The sequence below is a fragment of the Sapajus apella genome, unplaced genomic scaffold (assembly GCF_009761245.1).
Source record: "Sapajus apella isolate SASKATOON/1434 unplaced genomic scaffold, GSC_monkey_1.0 scaffold105, whole genome shotgun sequence".
Classification (NCBI taxonomy): domain Eukaryota; kingdom Metazoa; phylum Chordata; class Mammalia; order Primates; family Cebidae; genus Sapajus; species Sapajus apella.
This window is the reverse complement of record NW_022437045.1, coordinates 144,351-168,528: the sequence shown is the minus strand read 5'-3', so window position 1 is coordinate 168,528 and position 24,178 is coordinate 144,351. Positions and strand designations below refer to the sequence as shown.

The 24,178-nt window shown below is 41.6% G+C and overlaps 1 protein-coding gene and 1 pseudogene across 5 annotated transcripts in view; both read left to right on the top strand.

The window, feature by feature from the left end:
* The window catches only part of ARID1B (AT-rich interaction domain 1B), a 436,956-nt gene that overhangs the window by 326,799 nt on the left and 85,979 nt on the right, over nucleotides 1-24,178 (top strand). For 4 of the 5 annotated variants that reach the window (XM_032258730.1, XM_032258727.1, XM_032258728.1 and 1 more), the window contains exon 7: nucleotides 9,515-9,604. The exons of the other annotated variant lie outside the window; for it this stretch is intronic. In XM_032258730.1, coding sequence (XP_032114621.1) covers nucleotides 9,515-9,604 — 90 coding nt within the window. The remainder of the gene's footprint in view (nucleotides 1-9,514; nucleotides 9,605-24,178) is intronic. 5 annotated transcript variants of the gene reach the window in all.
* Nucleotides 395-6,418, top strand: LOC116536879 (annotated as a pseudogene).

The following is a 24,178-nucleotide window of genomic DNA, read 5'->3' as shown; positions in this document are numbered from 1 at the left end:
TTGAAAAATGGAACTTCTGAGTATTTCTATACCTAATAACACAGTACTATTTGAAAAGGGTTGAATGGTTTGTTTGTCAGAGTTGGTTGTGGTTCAGAGTTAGTGTTCTTGTTCTTTCTGTGTTTCTAGAGTTATATTCTGTAGTTATGTAGAAAGGATTTATCCCCGGGGAATTTTAGCCTCAATAAAGGATTAATGTGGGAATCCTGTTCATCTCGTGTTTATTCTCTAACACCCCAGCACAAAAGTAGTAGAGTGTAATTTATGCAGTTTTATCTGATCAGCAGTTGATCTGATTTTTTGGTTTCTTTTGGTCTGATCTGAAAGAGTTGGGAAAATACTACAAGTAATTTATCTAAACATTTACCTGCTAAATGTACTTACCATTTAAGTCTCAGACCTGTGCTGTATTGAGTACTAAGGAACCCAGTGCATTCTTAGATCTAGATTGCAGAGAACATAAACCAAGTTTTGTTACTAACATTTCTTTATGAAGGCTTCCTCTTTAAATATGGAAGAATGTGAGATCAATATGTCAGTGTTGCTGTTATTAAATACTGCTTGATGGTTATTGGCTTTTTGAGCACGTATTTCTGAATGTTTCTTTATTGATATTATCATTTAGAACAGGGATCACAAACTACAGCCCGAGGACCAAATTCAGACAACCACCTGTTTTTGTAAATAAAGTTTTATTTATGCTATTTTGTTTTCATATTGGCCGTGGCTACTTTTGAACTACAGCAGCTGAGGTGAGTGGAAAACATATGGCCTGTGAAAACGGAAATATTTACTATCTAGCAGTTTACAGAAAACGTTTGCCTAATCCTGATCTAGAATAATAAGATAAAACTGCATGATCACAGATGAGGTATATAAAGATCTAATTATGTATTAATCCGAGCTTGGTTCCTGGAATAATCAGCCATACATCTTTTTTTCAACAAATACTTATTGAATGCTTACTATATGCCTGATTTAAGAAATATAATATAGCACGGAACCAAAGAAATGGAATTTTCTGTCCGTATGGAATATACATTGTACTCAGATGAGAGAAACAATAAACACAGAATTAAATTAAGAACCATGGGGAATGTAGGCCGGGCACGGTGGCTCACACCTGTAATCCCAGCACTTTGGGAGGCGGAGGTGGGTGGATCACAAGGTCAGGAGATCGAGATCATCCTGGCCAACATGGTGAAACCCTGTGTCTACTAAAAATACAAAAAAAATTAGCTGAGTGTGGTGGCACATGCCTATAATCCCAGCTACTTGGGAGGCTGAAGCAGGAGAATTGCTTGAACCCAGGAGGCGGAGATTGCAGTGAGCCGAGATCACACCACTGCACTACAACCTGGGTGACAGTGCGACACTCTGTCTCAAAGAAAAAAAAAAAACTATGGGGAGTGTTAATACTTGTAAAAAACTTAGAACTTGGCAGAGTGCCCCACCATCTTGTTCTATGAAGTATGCTAAGCTCTATGTCTCAGTCCATCCACTGTACATTATACATTACTGAATGTGTGCTAATTTGCCAAAATATATGTATTACCCACTTTTTCCCAATTCTGTTATATACTAAAATCCCAAAGTTATGTTACTTAAATATTTAGTTTGGTGATTGATTACCTTGATCTGTTCTTAAAAGCTATTTTTAATTAGAAAAAATTCTCCCAAAACCTCTCGTAGTGTAAGATTCTAAAGAAAATATTAGCAAATAGAATCTAACAATACATTAAAAAATATACCCAAAGGATTATAAATCATTCTGTTGTATAGGCACATGCACACGTGTTTATTGTGTCACTGTTCACAATAGCAAAGACTTGGAACCAACCCAAATGCCCATCAGTGATAGACTGGATAAAGAAAATGTGGCACATACACACCATGGAATACTATGCAGCCATAAAAAAAGGATGAGTTCATGTCCTTTTCAGGGACATGGGTGAAACTGGAAACATCATTCTCAGCAAACTGACATAAGAACAGAAAATCAAACACGACATGTTCCCACTCATAAGTGGGTGTTGAACAACAAGAGCACACGGACACAGGGTGGGGAACATCACGCACCAGGGCCTGTGGGGTAAGGGACTAGGGGAGGAATAACAGGGGGTGGGGGATTGGGGAGGAATAGCATTAGGAGAAATACCTAATGTGGATGACGGGGCAATGGATGCAGCACACCACCACCATGGCACGTGTATACCTGTGTAACAAACCTGCACGATCTGCACATGTACCCCAGAACTTAAAGTTTATAAATAAGTTTAAAAAAAAAAAGAAAATAATGACCATAAGTGGCATTTATGCTAGAAATGCAAAGTTGGTTCAATATTAACAACTATATTATTAATATATACCATACACATACATCTGATGGGGCGAAATCTCCTCTTTAACAAAACACCCAGTTATGATAAAAACACTCAAGAAGTAGCAATGGAGAGATACACTCTCAACATGATAAAATGTATATGCTTCAGTTCCAGTTATGGAATAGGGAAGCTCTAGAGGCATTTCCACTAAGATCACAAATGAGGCAAGGATCATCACTATCTTCACTACTGTTCAATAATGTACTACAGATGTTAGCCAATGTAGTTAGGCAAGGTAACTCAATTAAAGGCATAAGGATGAGTATAGGAGAAATAAAACTGTCTATTTACAGATAATATAATAGTATGCCTGGAAAACCCCAGAGAATCAGTGACAAATTAGCAGTGAAAGAATTCATTTAATGCAGTATTAAGACATAAAATTAACATACAGAAAGCAGTAGTCTTTCTATACACAAACAATAAACAGTTAAAAGACACATAATGGTGAAGAGGAGCCCATTTACAGTAGCGACAAGGAAGATTACATGCTTAGGAAGAAAATGTGCAAACCCTCTAGGTACCTGAGAGAAACTAAAGAAGACTTAAACCCATGAAAGACGTCTCTTGTTCTTGAATAGGATGAACTCAACAGTCATGAGTTCTCCTTAAGTTATGATTTCAATCCAATTACAGTGAAGATATTAGTGAGCTATTTTATGTGGTTGGATAAGTTGATACTAAAGTTCATACAGAAAAACATGCAAGAAAACTTAGAAAACACTGAAAAAGAAAAGGTGAGGTGCACTGTTCTTACTGGACATTAAAACATGGTAGCAAAGTACTACAATTAAAAGTAGTGTTTGCCGGTCAGTGGAATAGAAAAGGAAGTCCAGACATAGGCCAGATACATATGAAAATGTGTTAAATGACAAAGATGGTATCTCAAGTCACTGGGCTAAGAATGGCTTTTTAAATAAATTGTGTTGGCATAATTGGGGAGCCATGTGCAAAGAGATGAAGTTAGATCCATCCTCACATCAAGTAAACTGGAGGGAGATGATAAAAGCCATGCATGTGCTCAAAGAAAACGAGGGTGAATCCCTCTTTAACCTTGGTGTAGAGAGAATAGCTTCCTCACTGTGACTCAAAATCCAAAGGCAATAAAAGTAAAGACTGATAAATTTGACTACATTAAAAAAAAAATTTCCACACAAAAGACACACAAAATTCCACTACAAAAGACACTAGCAAAACTAAAAGACAGCTGACAAACTAGGAGAAGATATTCATAACATATTCCACAAAGGGCTACTATCTCTAACATATAAAGAACCCTTCAAAATTGCAGGGCAAAGGATTAAGAACCTAAACAGAAAAATAGGAAAAATACTTGAACAAACAATTCACAAAAAAAAGATATTAAAATAGCCCTCAAATACAAAAATGTAGTCAAACTCACTCAGAATCAGAGAAGTACAAATTCAGAAATTGCAGGCACCATTTCTTATGTAAGACTAGTAAAAAAATTTTTTTTAACAACACATTCTGGTAGATTATGGAGAGACAGGCCCTTTAAACATTGGTTGTAGCAATATAAATTGGTACAAAGTTTCTGGAAGGAAATTTGGAATTGTGTAACCTTTAGACCCAACAGTGCCACTTCAGGGAATTTTCCCTGAAGATAGACCCCAACAGTACAAAAATATATCCACAAAAGATTGGAAACTGTCTAAATGCCCATACACAGGAGAGTGTTGAGTACACTACGGAGCACTCACACAAAGCGGTGCTGGAGAGCTGTTTTTAATATGGGGAAATGTTGCAAACTGATAGGAAGTACTTTCCAGGACAGCGTGAATAAAGCAAAGCCCAAAAGATGTGTAGGGGGTTGGAGCAGGAACCCGCATCCAGGAGCAGAGCCCTTTGCTCCTCCCTCAGAATGCATGGAGATCAGAAATCAGATGTTTATGCCCAAGAAAAGCAGGATTTCATTCAGCACTTCTCCCAGATCATTAGGGTGCTGACTGAGGGTGAGATGGGGCACCCAGAGACAGGAGATGCCATTGCCCGGCTCAAGGAGGTCCTGGAGTACAACGCCGTTGGAGGCAAGTATCACCGGGGTTTGACGGTGCTAGTAGCGTTCCAGGAGCTGGTGGAGCCAAAGAAACAGGATGCTGATAGTCTCCAGCAGGCCCTGACTGTGGGCTGGTGTGTGGAACTGCTGCAAGCTTTCTTCCTGGTGGCAGATGACATCATGGATTCATCCCTCACCCGCCGGACACAGATTGCTGGTATCAGAAGCCAGGCATGGGTTTGGATGCCATCAATGATGCTGTCCTTTTGGAAGCATGTATCTACCGCCTGCTGAAGTTCTGCTACCGGGAGCAGCCCTATTACCTGAACCTGATCGAGCTCTTCCTGCAGAGTTTCTATCAGAGTGAGATTGGGCAGACCCTGGACCTCATCACAGCCCCCCAGGGCAATGTGGATCTCAGCAGATTCACTGAAAAGAGATACAAATCTATTGTCAAGTACAAGATGGCTTTCTACTCCTACCTTCCTGTAGCTGCAGCCATGTACATGGCAGGAATTGATGGCAAGAAGGAGCATGCCAATGCCAAGAAGATCCTGCCGGAGATTGGAGAGTTCTTTCAGGATGATTACCTTGAACTCTTTGGGGACCCCAGTGTGACTGGCAAAGTTGGCACTGACATCCAGGACAACAAATGCAGTTGGCTGGTGGTCCAGTGTCTGCAACGCACCACTCCAGAACAACGCCAGATCCTGAAGGAAAATTACAGGCAGAAGGAGGCTGAGATGGTGGCCCGAGTGAAGGCATTATATGAGGAGCTGGATCTGCCAGCCATGTTCTCGCAGTATGAGGAAGACAGTTACAACCACATTATGGGTTTCATTGGCAGCACCCCTGCCCCCAGCTATCTTTCTGGGGCTTGCGTGCAAAATCTACAAGAGGAAAAAGTGACCTAAGGACTGCAAGGGCAGGGAGAGGAGGCTCTCAATAAATAAATTCTTGTGTAAAAAAAAAAAAAAAAAGATATGTAGGATGTGCTACAAACTTAGCAGCTTAAAACAAGGCACATTCATTATCTCAGTTCCCCTGGCAGAGTTCAGGCACCTCTTAGCTGGGTCCTTGCTCAGGACCTGACAAAGCTGCAATCAAGATGTTGGGCAGCCTGCATCCTCATCTGGTGGCTGGACTGGGGAACCATCCCAGTTTCATTCAGATTGTGGCAGCTTCATTTCCTTGTGGTTGTTGGAGTGAGGTCCTAAGATTCTGGAGGCCTTCCATGTTCTTGCCTTAGGCTCAGTTTACACCACAGAAGCCTTAATTCCTAGAAGGTCTGAACCTGGTTTAAATGTCAGGCCCATTTGATTATTTCAAAGTCAGCTGATTAGGGAATTTAATTATATCTTCAAACTCCTTTTACATTTGCCATCTGACATAATTGCAGGAGTGACAGCCCATCACTTTCTTAACATTCTTTGGATATAATCACAGGTTCTGCTGTCAGTCAGAAGGAGGGGATTACTCACAAGTGTTACTCGTTGGCGGTCACTGGAGGGTGTGTCTGCCACAGTGAGCCCATATGGTTAGAAATAGTCTAATAAATAAAAAATAAAAAAGATATCTCTTCTCACAATGGAATTCCAGTAACTAAATGTGGAAGAAAAAGAGGAAACAGAGAATCACCAGTAGCTGATATTACTGTAATAAATGTAAACAAGGTTTTCTATAGGATGCTGAAATTCATGGGTGCAGGTTTGAGGAGGCTTAGCATTTGCATAGTCTCAAGTTACCTTCCCAAAAATACTTACCAACTACAAAGGGAAAACGGATTCTACTGAGAAGGGTATGACATTCTTGTGGTACACTTCCCCAAATGCATAACCTCATTTTAGTGATGAAAAAATAATTATCAGAGCAAACCAAATTTGGGAACATTCTACAAAATAACTGATCGGTACTCTTCAAAGGGGTCAAGTTCACAAAATAAAAGGAAGGACTGAGGTACTTACCGACTGGAGGAGGCTAACGGGAAGTCACTAAATGCAATGTGAGATGATCCCAGGAAAAAGACATGATGCAGAAAGATGGGTACAATTCAAATGAGGTCTTTAGGTAAGTTTCTCGTCAAGATAATTGCATTATGGTTATGTAAGATGTTAGCCTTGGAGGAAGTGGGCTAAAGGATATAGGGGAACTCCTTGCATTATTTTTACAAGTTTTCTCTAAGTCTAAAATTAATTAAAAATAAAAGTATGTTTTAAAAAAATCATAGCACAGACTTAGGCTGATAATTTTATGTCAGTAAAAATAGAAATTCAGGTGACAGTCCTGCACCAAAATTTTGCACATTGTTGTATATGTGATCATCGGAGAATATGTAAGTGTGCAATGGTGGAACGTATTCTGATTCATAGTATACTTGTATTTTTTTCCATGATGCTTACATCATAATAGACATTGCTGAGGAAAGAACACACTATTTTAATGTTAAAATGCCTTAGTAAGGTTGGTTGGTTCACTGCCTGGCAGCATTCTCTTTAAAAATTATTTCTACACTTAGTTTGAAAGGTTTTACTTGTGACCAACACATGTCATATAAAAATCCATAGTTTTGAAGGTATTTACTGAATTCAGTTTGGAGGGCTCTGAATTTTCTTCTTATATGGGCCATGGACACAAATGAGTCTTCTGTATCACTGTCTCAAATGCATTTTCTGAATCATCATCTGCTGTGACGATGCTTAAACTATGCCTGTGGAAGATCAAGTTGTTTCTTAGTAACTATAGTTGCTAAATCATAGTAACTATGACTTAGTAGTTATGAAACTATGGATATTAAAATAGGGAGTAAAGGAAAATGAATCAGATGGTTTGGGTGAATCTGTATCATGATAAAGCTTTTGTTTCTTTAACAGAATGAATTTAATATGTGAATATTCTCACTGCCTTAAAGGGACATCTGTGTTAGAATTGCACCACACAACCAGCAGTGCTGCTTGGCTGTGGCGGTATTGGATGAATCATGGGATGCATTTCTTACAGCCTTTTTTATTTCTACTTGAAATATTGTGCATAAGAGCAGTGCCTCAGGCGTGCACCATCTAAGCCACGGTGCCCTGTGTTCACATAGAATTACTGTTTGTTTTTACTGTCATGCGTCTATGAATCCAGCCTGTCATGCAGAAGTGATCCTTATAATGTAAGCACTTACTGTCTTGCTGCAGCTGATTCCCCAGTGACATTTTAAAAAGTCAGTATTTGGTTGCAGAGTGCTTTAAATTTCTAAATGGGCTATAGATTGGAAGCCTTAGGGTATTTCATAGGAAGCACATGACCCTGCAGTGAACACACAGCAACTTTTGTAGATCTGTAGCCAAGTTGGTGACCAGTATTTACCCTTGAAATTGTTTTGGTTCAGAATGTTAAGTGTTTTTTACCCTACGTTTAATTATTTGGTACTATACTAATTTACTACAAATGTCTGAAACTAAATGGACACTTAATGAAGTCTATACTGTTTGTCCAGGTCTTTTATTCTACTAGGTATGGTTATAATGTGAAAAGCAGCTTCTGGTGGTGACACAGTGCGTATTTCTCAGTGTCTGTAAATTCAGGTCTTTGGTTTTCACTTAATCTGAAAATGAGAGTAGCAGTTAAACACTCAGGAACACTCAGAAATACATTAACAAGTTTTACATTCTTCTCTAAAAGAAGCCTAAGCCCCTGAAAACAATCGTTTTATAGCAATATTTTAACAGCTATTTATATCTGTTATCTAAACTGATAATCCTATTCCTGCCCCTCTGGCTGTCACAGATACACCATGATGAGACTTAGTAAGGAGCAACAATTCCGGGACTGTGTCCTGCCTGGCGGCGTGGGTAACAGACCCATCTTATAGAACCACAAGAGGGTTGGTTGTTGTACATCGTAAAAGACCAGGCTTTGTGTCCAGTGTGTCCTGAACTCCATGGGGGTGAATTGGCAATGATCTTTAGGACATTAATTGTTTTCTCTATTATTTGTGATTCTTTTGAGCAATATGCATGACTGTGAAGCAGCGGGTCTGACGGGGTCAGAGCAGTTAGCCTGATCCAGCAAGGTCTCGGACCAGAGAACTATACCTTGTGTGAGTGTATTTGTGTTTCCAGTTTACTGAAACAAGGGGGGAGGGTCGAAGAGAAAATAGCATGGTTCTCATGTCATGAGAGCTAGTGCCTTGAGGACTGTGCTAAATTCAACTGCCTTTTTAATTCCATTATAATTTTAGGCTTAAAAATGCAACTAAACCTCTGAGCCAAAAAGTGAGTTGAGATCATTAGCTACCTCCAATGATTTTTAAATTTCAAAATCTTGTCTCCTGCCTTCACATGACTCATTATCTCTCTTTTATCAATATAGTAAGAAGTATCTTCCTTTGAATAATATTCCCAGATTATGATTTATTATTTGTTGTGCTAAGAGAGGGATTGAAGGAATACAGGTAAGATTCCTGTCTAAGGAGCTTACAATATATTTGGAAAAGACAAACAGAGCATACATTTAAAACTGGAAATTAAATAGATACAACTGCTGTATGAGCAATAAAGATCAAAAGAAATGCAGAATCATAGTCCCTTCTTTACTGATCATATATACTACATTTTATAGTATGGTTTTTGTTTTTTAATGGAAGTCTTCTAAGTTTATGCTGACTCTCTGATTGATGAATGATGAAGATTTTTTAGAAGTCTGTTGCTAATACTGTGTTGATTGGATGTTACCATGAGTAATTGTCAGCCACTCCACATGCCTGCTCACCTGGAGACTCATGTAAGATTCAGGAGGATGTGTTTGACCCAACTGGCCTGCATTTTCTTATATGCATTGAAGAAATGTGTGTCAAGAAATTTCAGCCACAGATTGATTCGTATATGAGTTCAGGAACTCATTCAGTAACAACTTTTCAGAAAGTGTTTCGCTAAATATGTTTATTCATGTTTCCTCTTTGTTTCACAGGTAAAAGATGAACTATTATACTCTGAGCTATGTCTTTTTTTAATGGGGCTATATCTTTTATGATCATAAAAATTGAATGTAGCTGTGTCTTGGTTTTGCATGACTGCACTATTAATGCAAAGGGTTCCCCCATCCCCACTTCCCCTCCTGTGTTTTACAGGCAGTCAGATGCCTCCGCAGCCACCCGGGAGCCAGTCAGAATCCAGTTCCCATCCCGCCTTGAGCCAGTCACCAATGCCACAGGAAAGAGGTTCGTCTCCCGTTCATGTCTTACATGCCAATAGTGCTTTCAGGTGATAAGGCTGGTGTCAGTTTGTTTCCCTGTGTGCCTCCTTATCAATAATTTTTTAAAGGATGTTTTCTTATCAGATGGAAGAAATAAGCAATAACCCTACCAACAAATATGGAGAGGAGGGAGGATGCTTTCTTGCAGGTTGGGTGAAGTCTTATCAAAGTACAATTCAAGGCCCAAAGAATGTGTGTGTCCGCATAGCACCATGAAGCACCGTTCCCACGTGGCTGGAGTATTTGATCTAGCTCATTAAAAATAACTGTGAATGACTCAACTCGGATATCAGTCCCAATGTGGGGGTGGAGGGCTGTGTTAATACTGCTTATTCCCTGATACTTAATAGTAAGATTTTAAACCCAGAGCAAGACCCTGTCTTAATAAATTGTAAGATCTCAGAACTGGAGCAGACCTAAGAGTGTATATGGTGCAGTCAGCTGGAGCCGCTGCAGAGCATAGAACTTACGTGTGACTTCCCTTATTCTCAGGAGCTAGTTACTGCCAGTTCCAGAAAAAAAAACAATATGGGCTTTTCCTGAAGCCTTTGGAGAGAAGTGGCCCCACATCTGCCAATGCTCTTGACCTTTAGCTCAGTCCTGCACGTTATCCCTGCCAGGCGTTTCTTACTGCCTTGCAGAGACCTTAGGCCCACCTGTATTTACCTCTGTCTTCATTCTCCTCTGGAGCAGTAAAGCTACTCTTGGTGGTAGTGGTGGTTTTAACCCAGATAGGTGTATTCCGGAGGTACAGGCGTACCTGCTACACCCCTGGTGTGGTGGCAGGTCACTTCTTGCTGTGGGGCGAGGCTGCTCCACCCCACACCAAAAGAGATACCCATGGTCCTTGACTCCCCTCCTTTCTCACACAGGCCCAGAGGCCAGAATTCCCACCGTGGCAGCTAATATGTACTGGGCTCCTGCCTCTTACAGTTTATAATAATTTGTATACAAGTTGTAGAGATGATAATTAGCTTCTGATTAGAATTATGAAGTTTAAGTTGTTTTACATGTTAAAAATTCAGCAGCATGTTTAGAAAGTAATGTCAATGAAAAGACAGATTTGCTTTTTCTACACATCATTTGTGTTGAAATGAATGTTTCGTAGAGATGAAATGAATTTTTCATTTTCTAATACCATTACATATTTAACTTTTTTATTATAGTTTAAGGTATAGTTGATAATATAATATGTTTTGGTAATGGAATAGTTAATGGTTTTTAAACTTTCTGAGAATCACCTGGAGGACTTGTTAAAAGAGATCCCTGGGTCCCACCCCCAGGTTTTCAATTCCGAAGGTTTGAATTGGGACATTTAAAACCTCCATTTTTTTTTTTTTTACATACAGACACATGTAGATATTGCTACAGGTATTACACTTTAGTAAAAATAAATACATAAAATTAAAACCTCCATTTTTTGCAAGTTCGCAGATATTGCTGATGCCAGTGGCTTGAGGACCAAACCTTGAGAACCACTGCTTTATAATGGTCCAATAATAAGTTTTCAAGGCGGGAGAATCACCTGATCCCAGAAAGGTTAAGGTTGCAATGAGCTGTGGTTACGCCACTGCACTCCACCCTGAGCGACAGAGTGAGACCCTGTCTCAAAAAAATAAAAACTAAAATAGATTTTAATAAGGGTGTGAATATGTGCATTTGTTTCCCTGAATTCTCTGCTGTGACCTGCTCTAAATCATCCCTTCATTCTATATTGTCTCCATAAATTGCTAGATCTCTGTGAACTCCCCATCTGGCTCTGGTCATCTTGAAGGCATTATAGAGTTCATAGCATGCTGATGCCAAGCAAGTGGGATTCTCACTAAAATCCTTTTTTTTGGCTGCGAGTTGCACCTGTGTTGTATTGTTGGGTCACTGGGGGGGGAAAGGAAATTGTCTTGTACTGGGTGCCTACTGGCGTGAGGCCCAGAACCGAGATGAAGTTTCACCCCATAGCCCTGTAGCATCACTCTCACTGGTAGTGTTCTTTTTATTTTAACAAGTGTTAAAGGGTAAGAGGTCCCTTATTTGAAAGTCTTAAAATTTTAGGCTTTGTTACTAAGAAGAAGAAAAAGGGAAGCCCTCTCAGATCCTTGAAGATTGTCTTACCCAACCCTTTCCAGCAGATGTATGTCTGAGAAATTGGGCAGTATGGAAAACCAGACATGAAGAATAGAGGACAATGAGGAAACTTAGCTAACTCCAGCTTTTCACTTAAATTGATACACTTTCAAGGCAAAATCTAGGCTTTTTAGTGGTACCACTGTGTGGAAATTACCATGTTAATATGGTTCTTCCTTTGATTGCCTTTATTATATGTAGTTGTAGTTTCAGTAACTGATACCAGATACATAACAATCTGGGTGGTTATGACCATTTCTTTCAAATAGTAAATATAAATCTTTTAAGTTGCCAAATGAATTGATCTTTATGACTGTGATCTGTAAACCTCCTCTGAAAGACTGTGAGAGACATTATTATACTGGATTAGTTCATTTTCCCACTGCTATACAGAACCACCAGAGACTGGGTCATTTTAAAGCAGAGGTTTAACTGACTCACAGTCCTGCAGGCTGTGCAGGAAGCCTGGCTGGGGAGGCCTATGGAAACTTCCAGGCGTGGCGGAAGGTGAAGGCAAATTCAGCGCATCATACGTGCCAGGAGCAGGAGGAAGAGAGAGCAAAAGGGGAGGTGCTACACACTTATAAACAACCACATGTTGTGAGCGCTCAGGAGACAGCACTAGGGGGCTGGTGCCGAACCAGTAGAAACCACCGCCATGATCCAGTCACCTCCCAGCAGGCCCCACCTCCCACATTTAGGATCACAGTTCAACATGGGATTTGGGTGGGGACACAAAGCCATGCTATGTGCATTCCCTTTTGTATGTGTTTGCTGGTTAGGCAACACCCTGACAAGGAAAACTTTCTATTTTAATGACTTTTATGTTAGATGATGCTTTGCCTTGCGTGAGTGACATTTCCTCCAGTACTGGGTAGCCGGGCTGTAAAGAAAATGGCTTTATTATTTGTTAAAATTTAGGAAGACATGTTAGCTCCTAATAACGTTTGATCAAATGCCATTTGATCAGGCTATCTGATAAATGGCAAATGACAGTCACTTTAATGCATTGATACAATAATAAAAACATTTGTTGGACCATCATTTGGTGTGTACCAGCAGCATACACAATGGAAAGTAGATCTAAGGAAACTCTCACTAGGGAAGTCCCCAAAATTGATTCCCCCATATTGGAAAGTAACTTAACTTTATTTATACCCTTAAAATTGATACATACCCTCCTTGTTTAGGGAAGTGCTGAAAGAAACAGGCCAAGAAATACATGAGTGAATTAGCATCTTTAAACAAAAAAAAAAGTATGTCAGGCTGGGTATGGTGGCTCACACCTATAATCCCAGCACTTTGGGAGGCTGAGGCAAGTGGATCACCTGGGGTCAGGAATTCGAGACCAGCCTGGCCAAAATGGTGAAACCCTGTCTCCACTAAAAACACAAAAAAATTAGCCGGGCATGGTGGCGCGTGCTAGTCCCAGCCACTCAGGAGCCTGAGGCAGGAGATTCACTTGAACCTGGAAGGTGGAGGTTGCAGTGAGCCAAGATTGTGCCACTGCACTCCAGCCTGAGCAACAGAGCAAGACTTCGTCTCAAAGAAATTTTTTTTAAAAAGTATGTCACAGAAACCATAGACCCTGATAGACAAGGTAATGACATTGCTTCTCTACTCCTGAGTGCTAAAATAACCAAATTGAACAGTTCTTTTTACACTTAATTTGTTTTAATAAGTAAGATTATGATAATATGGTAATATTCCACTATATACATACTTTCTTTAATCTACCCACAGGAGATAACATTTTCTTTAATGCAAAGAATCTAGAAACGTGTGCACAGAGATAAGAGATGATAGAGACAGAGAGAGATGATGCAATCTACTTGTGTCTGGAGGTGCAGTTTTCTGAGTCCTCCCTCAAAGTCCCCACGGAGCACAGTGATGCTGACTACACTGTCCTGGAGCCTAAGTCCCTCCAGGCTCAAGAAGTGGAACCCTTGCCCTGCTTTTTTCTGCGTGTCCCTGTGTTTCCATTCAGGAAAAGCATACGTTAATAAACCACGTACCCTGTGTTTAAGAGGTTCTGCAAGCCTCTGGTGACGGCAAGCTCGGTGAAGCGCCCAGATTTCCTAACAGCAGCCGGTGTAAGCCTGCAGTTCCCAACCCCACCCTGTCTCGTTCTACTGCCCATGTTATCTGGTGGTTTCGGTATTGGGCTTTGTCTTAGGACGTCAGTCACAAATCCACGTACCCACATTGTACACAGATGAAAATAACTGTGTCTACAGTTTTATATTTTCCATGTATAGAAGGTATTTGTGCAAGTAAATATGGATACAGCATCACAGGTCTCAAATGGAGGGAAAGCTTTAGCAATTTATTCGGCTCTTTACTCTCCTACATAGTATCGCCTCCTCTCCATTTTATCTGTTTTCCAATATAAAACTTGATTTAGTATTGTGCTGCTGGAACTTCTTTTTAACTAAATAAAGAAGATTAGTTCAAATTTTTCAGTCTTTACTTCTTCAATACTTACATAAATTTTGAAGAAAAAAGTCAAAACCTCAGTTTAGTATTTTGTAGTAACACATTTATCACTGGTTTTTACTTTAAGCCAAATCTCTCTGTAGACCTCATAGAGCAATATACAGAATTGTTACTAAATCACCTTGCCAAAAAATCAAGCAGTGTAAATTAGGCCACCTAGGCATTGGAGGAACACTTCAGATAACCTTAAAATACTGAAATGAACCGTAAAAAAACAGTAGGTGAGAAGTTTAGATTTGTTTTATCCTTATTTCTTAATCTTTAACATATATGTCTTGAAATTCAAAAAGAACAATAGGAAATGGCTTATTAATAGATTGTCCTCTTTCTTAAGAAGTCTTAGAGGGAATACAGAATAGTCATCTGAGTAGATAAATAAGTATAATAATTATTAACATTAAAATTATCACATTTTTAACCCCGGTGACATCTTAAGCTTAATGAAACTAACAAATGCCCTTCTAGTTTATTGGATTAGCAATTAGGTGAAAATGCTGAAAGAAAGCTTATTTATTTGGACAGATGTAGAGAGGTCAGAATTAATTTTTCGAAAAACCTTCTAATTGAATTCCCTTTTAATTTCACAGTGGTGTCTAGTTAAAGATTCATGTTAATGCTGGTGATTTTCTGAAGGTCTGAACCAGATCTGGATTCTCAAAATCAACATAGGTTATTTAACCCTTGCCAGCGGGGACTTTCCTAGTGTAATCCCATAGTATTTGAATAATTAGAAGGCAGTAATGAGGATTTAATTAGTCCTTGAGATATGCTGAAGCAGAACCCCTAAGTACTTCCCCTTTCGGACATGGATGCGAGCAGAACTGCTGCTGCTACAGGACTGTGAGGTGTGAGGAAATGTATTCTGTTGCTGGAGGCGGTTCGTTGGCACCATTGTGTGGCCATCAGATTGGGGCTGAAAGCATCCTGGGTGAAATCTTCCAGAATTACAGAATAACAGCCCCCCAACTGTCCTTTCTGTCCACCTTCCAACCTACACAAGGACTGGGTTTTTCTCTTCACTGTTTGAAAAACAGAGTTGTATTTAAAGCATACTGTACCTGATTGAGAATGGGCTTTGCTTTATCAGTGGCACCAACATTAGATGACCTGGACAAGTCGTGTATTTTCTCTATAATTCTATAGATGGGGTATGATGAGGCATTTAGATGTTCTTTTTTCTCTATAATTCTATAGAGAAAATAGATAACAACATTTTGTGTTGTTATAAGCCTCTGGTATTTTGTCCAGCCAAACATAGGGATCTTGACGTCTGTTTGTCAGCAGAATCACAGAAATCTCATCTTTGGAATCTGATGTTCGTGGAGTAATATTTATCAGTAGCTGCATTTTTATAAATACAGATAGTGCCATTACCCAGCAAAAGTGTGTAGCAGATGGGGTATGATCAGGCATTTAGATGTTCTTTTTGTGTACTTCCCCAAAAAGTTGAATCAAAATTTCTATACTTCAAAAGTCTGAGGTTTCAAACTTACATATTTTGTTTAGACTGAATAGTCTTTATCATTGAATATTTCATTTTTGAGTATGTCTTCATTTTCTATGTGCTGCTTCTGTTAGTAAACCCAAATGTTAACTGCCTTGATATAATTTTATTCCCACTGATTAATGGTATGTATATTTTAGCTTCTTTACAAAGTCAGTAGAATTCCTCGTGAAATTTCTAGTCACATTCTATTCGCATAGGGCACATCTTTTGGCTTGGGGCAAATCTTTCTCTTACCTTTTAATGCAATGAGTGGAGAAAGAGAATGAATTCAGTGTCTTCCTATGAGTTCTACTGAGCTTCTCAAGGGCCTTTCTCCCCTGCCAGGCGTCCCCATGGCGGCAGCAGGCAGGGCCTTCATGGACACTCAGCAGAGACTGGGCCAAACTACTAAAGCCATCCAGCTCTCGCCCCCTCTCAAACAAAGCACAGGACAATCAAAATAGAAAATGTGGCCAGGCGTGGTGGCTCATGCCTGTAATCCCAGCACTTTGGGAGGCCGAGGTGGGCGGATCACGAGGTCAAGAGATCAAGACCATCCTGACCAACATGGTGAAACCCCATCTCTACTAAAAATACAAAAATTAGCTGGGCATGGTGGCGCGCACCTGTAGTCCCAGCTACTCGGGAGGCTGAGGCAGGAGAATTGCTTGAACCTGGGAGGCAGAGGTTGTAGTGAGCCAAGATCGCGCCACTGCACTCCAGCCTGGCGTCTGGCGACAGAGTGAGACTGTCTCAAAAAAAAAAAAAAGTTTATTCTTCTTGAATTAAGAAAGCTTACAGTTTTACCAATAAATGCTCTATGTCAGTTGCTGTAATGTAGTGTTTGTCCCTCTGAACTCACTGTTAGCATTTAGATCTTGCACAAAATCAAAGCTACTGCTGCTGCTTCCCCCGCCCCCACTCTTCCCAGATGCCTTTCCATGAATGCACAGCTGTACAGTGTATGACAGGGTGAGCCACAGCACTTGCACCTGGAGCCTGGCACTAGATGGATGGTGCTGAGGCCCCTACCCAGCCCCAGCTATGGTCTTTATGACCTAGGGGCATTTAGATAGAAATAAGTAGAATTGTGAAAATTTTTTTGCTGTTGCCAGCTAGTTTCATGGTGATATTTATGCCAAAAGTTATTTTTTTAATTTGAAAATAACTCTTGAATATCTTAATTTACCTGATTCCTTAATATTCAAGAACAGATTAACAAGTCAGTACTGAAATGAAGGAGACCACCAAGGTAATTGTTAAGGAGTTGTAAGTGGAGTTTGACACCTTTTTCTGTTTTCGCAGAAAAAAAAAAAAACTACAGGAACTGTTTTGTTCTTCTTTCTATTGAAATTTCAATTGTGTGACAGTAAATCAGCAGTTACTGAGATGTTTCATAGGATATACTAGTTGTCAGAAAATGTTCTCTTAATTCACCTTTCTAGTTTTAAAGAGCAAATGTATCATTTTCCTAATGTGTGCTGTGTATGTTTATAAATCAACCTGGTAGGGCATCAACAATAATCTACCCTCACCCCCAGAGGCAGTTAACTTAACCTCTGCTCTTAATTGAAGATTTCCTCTTTGTAATCTGTGAAAGATGAAAATAAACTCAAATGGGAGGCTTTATACAAAAGAGAATATTGAGACACCGCTTTGGAAAGCTGCTTCTAATTTCTTCAGCCTCAGAACTCTGCCTCTGTGCTAGCTGGTACACCAAGCCAAAGCTAGTCAGTAATGCAGGAAGCCACGGCACAGGACTGGTGTTAGGTTTATCATTAAGTTCCTTTTAAGCCTGCTATCCAGAAATAGGATCATCCCAAAGCTGGGAAAATAAATGTCATACAGAATAAGAGTCCATTTATATTCATTGAGGAATCATCAGTCGAAATTTTAGAACATTTCAAAAGAAGCATCATTTTGTTACTTTTGTTATATGCAGTAATTTTTTGAATTGCCAATTAAAGTGGGCTTTTAATACTTAACACTCATTTGTAATTGTCTCATTATTCTTCACTAAAAGTATTTGAGAACCTCTGGATCTTAGGTAAATTCATTGATTTATAACAACACTTTTTCCTGTTTCTTTTGTGCTTTTTCTGCATCGGTGAAAAGACATACATTGTCTGTATGTCTTTTTCCAAAGCCAAAAATTCAGAAGCCATCTTTGATGCATTTTTCTCCGCGTATCTGCCCCAAACTACTTAGTCACCAAGCTCCACCAGCTCTTCCCCAGTAGAGGTCCCCACACACCCCTTCTCAGTGCCCGCCGTCCCCGCTCTAGTCCGGCCACCTGGTTAACGCAACAGCTTCCTTGCTGTTCCTCCTATCCCCAGCCTCATGCCCTTGAGATCATATTCCACCTCCTCAGAATGGTGAGAGCGTGTCATTCCTCGAAAATGTGCCTTTAGTTGCTTGCCTGTGCTCTGGATGAAGGCACACTGGCCTGTGTGGTCAAGGGGCCTGTCCTCACCCAGCCCCAGGCTTCTTGCTGGCCTACCTGCCATCACACTGCGCTCTCTCAAACACCTGCCGCACTGAACCTCTTTTGGGATCTTTATATGAACTTTCTCTCCGACTGGAACACTTCCGCGCCCCCACCACCTCAGCCGCGCCCCCACACCACCTCAGCCGCGCCCCCACCACCTCAGCCGCGCCCCCACACCACCTCACCCGCGCCCCCACACCACCTCACCCGCACCCCCACCACCCCTGTGGGTCTTCTTACCTGTGTATCTTGTCCTAATTCTTCAGGTCCGCAGCCTGGCTCTTAGTAGGTGCTTGAGTCAGTGTTTGTTGAGTGAACAAATGAAGGAAGCATAACGGGTCACGGTGCTGCCCCTACGGGCTAGGCAACCTGTGAAGCAGCCCAGATGTGTGCAGTGTTGGTGACCCATTAACAGCTGGGATTACAGTGGATTCACAGTTGAACTCTCCTCCAGACTCCAGAACATGGCCATGTCAGTTTCAGAAGTCCAGGGCCTCATAATCTGCGGAGACTTTGGAGTCAGAAGATCTGGGTTTAGGTACACGCTTTATCACTAACTAGTTTTGTATCCTTGGACTGTTTGTGAAATGAGGATCATGGATATACTGCATAGTTCAAATACGATTTAGTATCTGATGGTAAAAATTGCAAAGCACTGCGAACATAGTAAAGGTAAGATCAGGTATAGATACCTCAGGTGAGACCTGGGTCAAAAGCCTGAAAACGTAGTTTCTTTGTTTCTCCAGCACATAGTGACATACATACATAGTCTTTTTCCGCAGCACTGAGGTGGGCTTTTGCGTCTAAAACCGAAAGGATTTGTATAAGGAAGGTGAATATTCTGTCCACATCTGCCATCTGGGTGCTCAGTCTGACCCCTCCCTGGACTCTGGGGTGGTGTAAGTTTCAGGACCAGTCAGTAGCGGAGAGGAGTTTTTGGGGTGGATGGAGACAGCTTAGAGGTTGCTGTGCCCGGCTCAAAGTATCAGGCTCGTGGTCGTGGAGAACGGAGGGAGTCATTGTGTCAGTTAACCCAACAGCACAGCTGCTGCGGCGCAGGGGGCCTGGGTTAAAGCCTTGAACCCAGGACCATTAGTTTTCGTCTTCCTCAAAGCAGTTCATGTTGTGAAGAGAGGAAGGCAGGCAGATAAACACTGAAGATACTTAAATGTCACGAGAACAATTTTTTAAATCTATTTTTCTCCCCAAATGAGGATGTGACACCTATTTGTGAAGAGAGACGCCTCTGCCTGTCTTTCTGGGTGGAGACACCGCAGAGGTGGCGGGGCACGTAACCGTGGCACACATGTGGCAAAGCAGCTTTTACCGAACTGGCTTGAAGAAACAAGGTGGTTATTATCTGCATTTTTAATAGATGCCAACATGAAAATGAATTGTCCATGTGCCAAATGAAAAACGTGCTTGCTTTTTGGTGGCTTCTGGTACCTTGGACGTCTTCTCGGTATCCTGACAATGCTGTAGTTTTCTGCTGGCTGACGAGGCACCTTTGATGAAGAAATTAAATTTCTCTGTCCTTGATTTTGTGCTGTCTTGCACTGGCCTGGCCACGCATGCCTTCTGTCTTGGCTGGTTTCTCTTTCATGAGTAGGATGAATGGTGACTTGGGTTTCATGCTTGACTCTGCTTTTTCCACCAGGATTTAAAGTCTCATGCTCACATTGCAGAATTTGTTGTGTACCATGAAGAGGAAAAGAAGACGCAGTTGGAGGCTAAACCAGATCGATGTGAAAATTCCTCTCAGTTGAATTTTCCCAAATTTCCTAGTTTTGCTTTCACTTTTTATTTGACTTTGTTTCCAACTCAGTTTTGTAACACCCTTCAACTTAGAATTACATTTTCATCGGAGGTTACTTTAGTTGCACCCATCCGTGGGGATCTGGGAGTTTCGACAACATTGCCTGTTCAAGTTCCTGGAGCTTCCTCACTGTTTCCTTTATGTCATCTACCCCCAAATATGCTTTAAGGACCAAGTTTACTTTTAAAATTAAATAGCTTCATTCTATTTTTGAAAATTTCTGTAGTGCTGCTAAAGATAGCGCTCTCTCTTGTCCAGGGAATAATTTTTCTGCATTTCTACTACACAAAAAATTTTTTTTTTCCTTCTCTTATGCAGAAGATGTAATTTACTTATAAGGACGTCATAAATCAGTTGCTTTAATTTTATTGTCTGCTAAGGTTTAGACAGCAGCATTGGATCTTTACTATAAAGATTATATTTTTTACAAATAAGAGAATCATATATAGCTTCCCTCTCTCTCTCTCTTTCTCTCTCTCTCTTTTTTTTTTTTTGCTGAGTCGGAGCCTCAGTCTGTCACCCAGGCTGGAATGCAGTGGCGCAATCTCGGCTCACTGCAACCTGTGCCTCCCAGGTTCAAGCGATTCTCCTGCCTCAGCCTCCCAAGTAGCTGGGATTGCAGGCATGTGCCACCATGCCTGGCTAATTTTGTGTTTTTAGTAGAGACGGTGTTTCACCATGTTAGCCAGGCTGGTCTTGAACTCCTGACCTCAAGTGATCCACTCGCCTCAGCCTCCCAAAGTTCTGTGATTACAGGTGTGAGCCACCATGCCCAGCCCGCATATAGCATTTTTGGAAACTAGTAAACAAACCATAAATAGGACAGTGCTGCAAAACACACTGGAAAGATCCTGAAAATGTTTTAGAAATGCTAATTTGCTTGCCACTGGGTCTCAAGCACCTGTGACAACAACCAGCTTGCCATTAGGCCAGCGTGGCCAGTTTTCCAAGACCACGGTGAAGGGATTTCTTGTTTTTAATTGATAGAAGAAAAATGTCTCTTGACTTAGTTTTTAACACAGGTCTCCATAATAGAAATCGATGTGGCATTTTTCCTAGACTTACGCTAATGTTGCTTACATTGCCATGTAACAAGAATGGATTATTGGAATGGGAATTTCTCACTGATGTTAATATTACTATTCACAAGAGAATGCCCGTACATAAAACAACCCTTTCAAAATGCAGACTGAAGGACAGCCCACCACAGCCCCTGTCTTCAGCTATTGGATATACAGAATGTGGAATTCAAACAATTATCAAATTGTGTTATAGTCCAATATCTAAATTAATACCATGTAACTTTGAAATCACTTGAGGTCAAGTGATTGCCTCTTTGCAGGTGGTGGAAGAGAACCTGCGTGGGTCTGGCTCATACCCGCACATAAGCTGTGGGGCAGCAGAACCTGCCAGGGCACCGCGTCCTGGGCCAGGGTCCTGCATGCTGTGACTTAAAAGGGAATCATCTTTTACTTTTTGAGATGGAGCCGCACTCTGTTGCCCTGGCTGGAATGCAGTGGCGCAATCTCAGCTCACTGTAACCTCTGCCTCTCAGATTAAAGTGATTCTCCTGCCTCAGCCTCCCAAGTAGCTGGGATTACAGGGTGCCCACCACCGTGCCCAGATAATTTTTTTTGTATTTTTAGTAGAGATGGGGTTTCACCATGTTGGCCAGGCTGATGTTGAACTTCTGACCTCAGGTGATCCACCTATCTCAGGCTCCCAAAGTGCTGGGATTATAGGCGTGAGCCACCGTACCCAGCAAGGAGCGGTCTTCTTAGTTCCTTTAACCCCCACAAAAAACCTGATGGGTTGTTTCATCGAAAACAAGCTACTCACTGCCATGGGTGCTTGAGATCTCATGGTAACCAGAAGTCAGGGCTCTCTTCACGTTTGGAGTCTGTTCAGGTACTTGATAGGGATCTTGAGATCTTTCTCTCCCTGTTCCTCTCTCTCTTTCTCTCTCCTCTCTCTCTCTCTCTCTCACGCACTCACACACACACACACAAACTCACACACACACACAGTCTCTCTCTCTCTGTCTGTCTCTCTCTCTCTCTCTCTCTCTCTCTCTCTGGGGAATCTGCCAGCGCAGGAAGGATGTATACTGCATCTTAGGCCGCCCAGAGCTAATCAGTACTATAGCTGTTGGTTGAGTGGCCCAACACTGACAAGCTGAGCTTTTCTGAGCCAAACAACATGGCCTGCCAATTATTTCTGGAACCATTTATCTGGAAGGGCACAGGGTTTTCTGCATAGTGAGCTAGGTGAGGCAGGATCCCCCTCAGCTCTAGCTGGCCCTGTAGGGGAGGCGTAGGACAGGGAGGCCCAGCCCGGATCCGCTGCTCCCTGGGGGCTGCCTCAGAAGGCTGGCCAGGAGCCGATAGGTGTGGCGTTACACCTCCAGAGATTCACCACCATCGAAGGACTTGCAGCGTTTTCTGGCTTCACTGATGAATGGTTTGTAGGGAAACCTGGCAAGAGAAATTAGTTTAGAAACTTGGAGTCATTCAGACAGGAAATAAATGGTAGATTGCATTAAAAATAATATGAATAATACCAGCTATCATTTACTGAACCTCTAGTGTGTGCTTTACGCATTTCCCCACTTAATCTTACAAGGTAGGCTCAGTTGTCGTCCACATTTTTCAGGGAAGGAAAGTGATGCCTTGCGGTTACTGGCGTGCCCAAAGCCGCTGCACTAGTAAGTGGTGAAGCCACGATTTGGCCCAGGCACGCGGTGTGCAGAGCCCTCACTCCGCACAGCTTCACAGCGGCCGTGGAGATGGACAGGGTGACGCGTCTGTTAGAGACTTAGGCCACAGAAATCATCGTGCTTTCTGGCCTGGTGGGCTCGTCTTTCTTCCTTGCCCTGCTGTCAGCTACCAGTTGTCCCTTCTCACAACGGCCCTTTCTTGGACAGCTGCCCCTTTCCTCGGAAATGATTCTTCAGGTGCACTGTGAGAAGAACGAAACTGTCGGATTTATTAAGCTGCTTTTGTAAAGTAAAAGCAACCGGGTCTGAATGAAGTTGGTTTATTGTTCACTAAGACCACATGTTTTTGGTTCTAACTCTATGCCAGATACCTTGCTTGGACAGATGAGAGGAGAGTGTGTTTTAAAGCCTCTAGAACTTACAGTCTGGCAAGAAAGACAGTTGCACAAAAAATGATAGCAGTGTGCCAGGTGCCTTGCCACAGCTCACATCCATGGTGCTTTTCAAGCGTATGAAAGTGACTGCTTTCCTGGAAGGGCAAGGCATGTCATGGAAGATGGCACTAACAGTCATGCAGAACAGGTGCACCTCAGCTGTATGAAGGCACGTGGACTCAGGCACACCTATGAAAACAGCTGCAGCGGCCAGGTGTGGTGGCTCACGCCTGTAATCCCAGCACTTTGGGAGGCTGAGGTAAGCAGATCACAAGGTCAGGAGTTCGAGACCAGCCTGGCCAATATGGTGAAACCCCATCTCCACCAAAAATACAAAAAAAAATTAGCCAGGCGTGATGCCAGACTCCTGTAATCCCAGCTACTCAGGAGGCTGAGGCAGGAGAATTGCTTGAACCCAGGAGGCAGAGGTTGCAGTGAGCTGAGGTCGCGCCATTGCACTCCAGCTGTGGCGACTCCATCTCAAAAAAAAAAAAAAGCTGCAGCAAAGGACACAGCACACCATCTTTCTTTTTAAGCTATGCCTTCCATTAGTGGGTTTTTCCATGATATGTAAAATATCAGAGTGCATTGTACATAATAAGGGTAAACGTTGTTTTGGGAAATTGTGTGTGTGTGTGTGGGGGGAGGGGGTATATGTAAGCATGTAAACATATATGCACATTGGATCATGATAGAAAATATGTCTCTATGGATTACTGGAAAAAACAGTTTGAAAGTGGCCTCACAAGTCAACCTCTGTGAGCCTCACTGTCTTTAGGTTGATTTGAAGCTAAAATGGGCTAATAATGAATAAGCTGTTAGCACATAGTATGTGCTCATTAAAGATCAGCTGTTCATAGGCCAGGGAATGGCACCTTGCCTGGAACCCAAGAATACAGATTTGCTAAGTTGATAACATATTTGCAGAGTAACTCAATGTGCAGGGACTTGCAGGTCTGAAGCAACCCAGGAGCTATAGGGA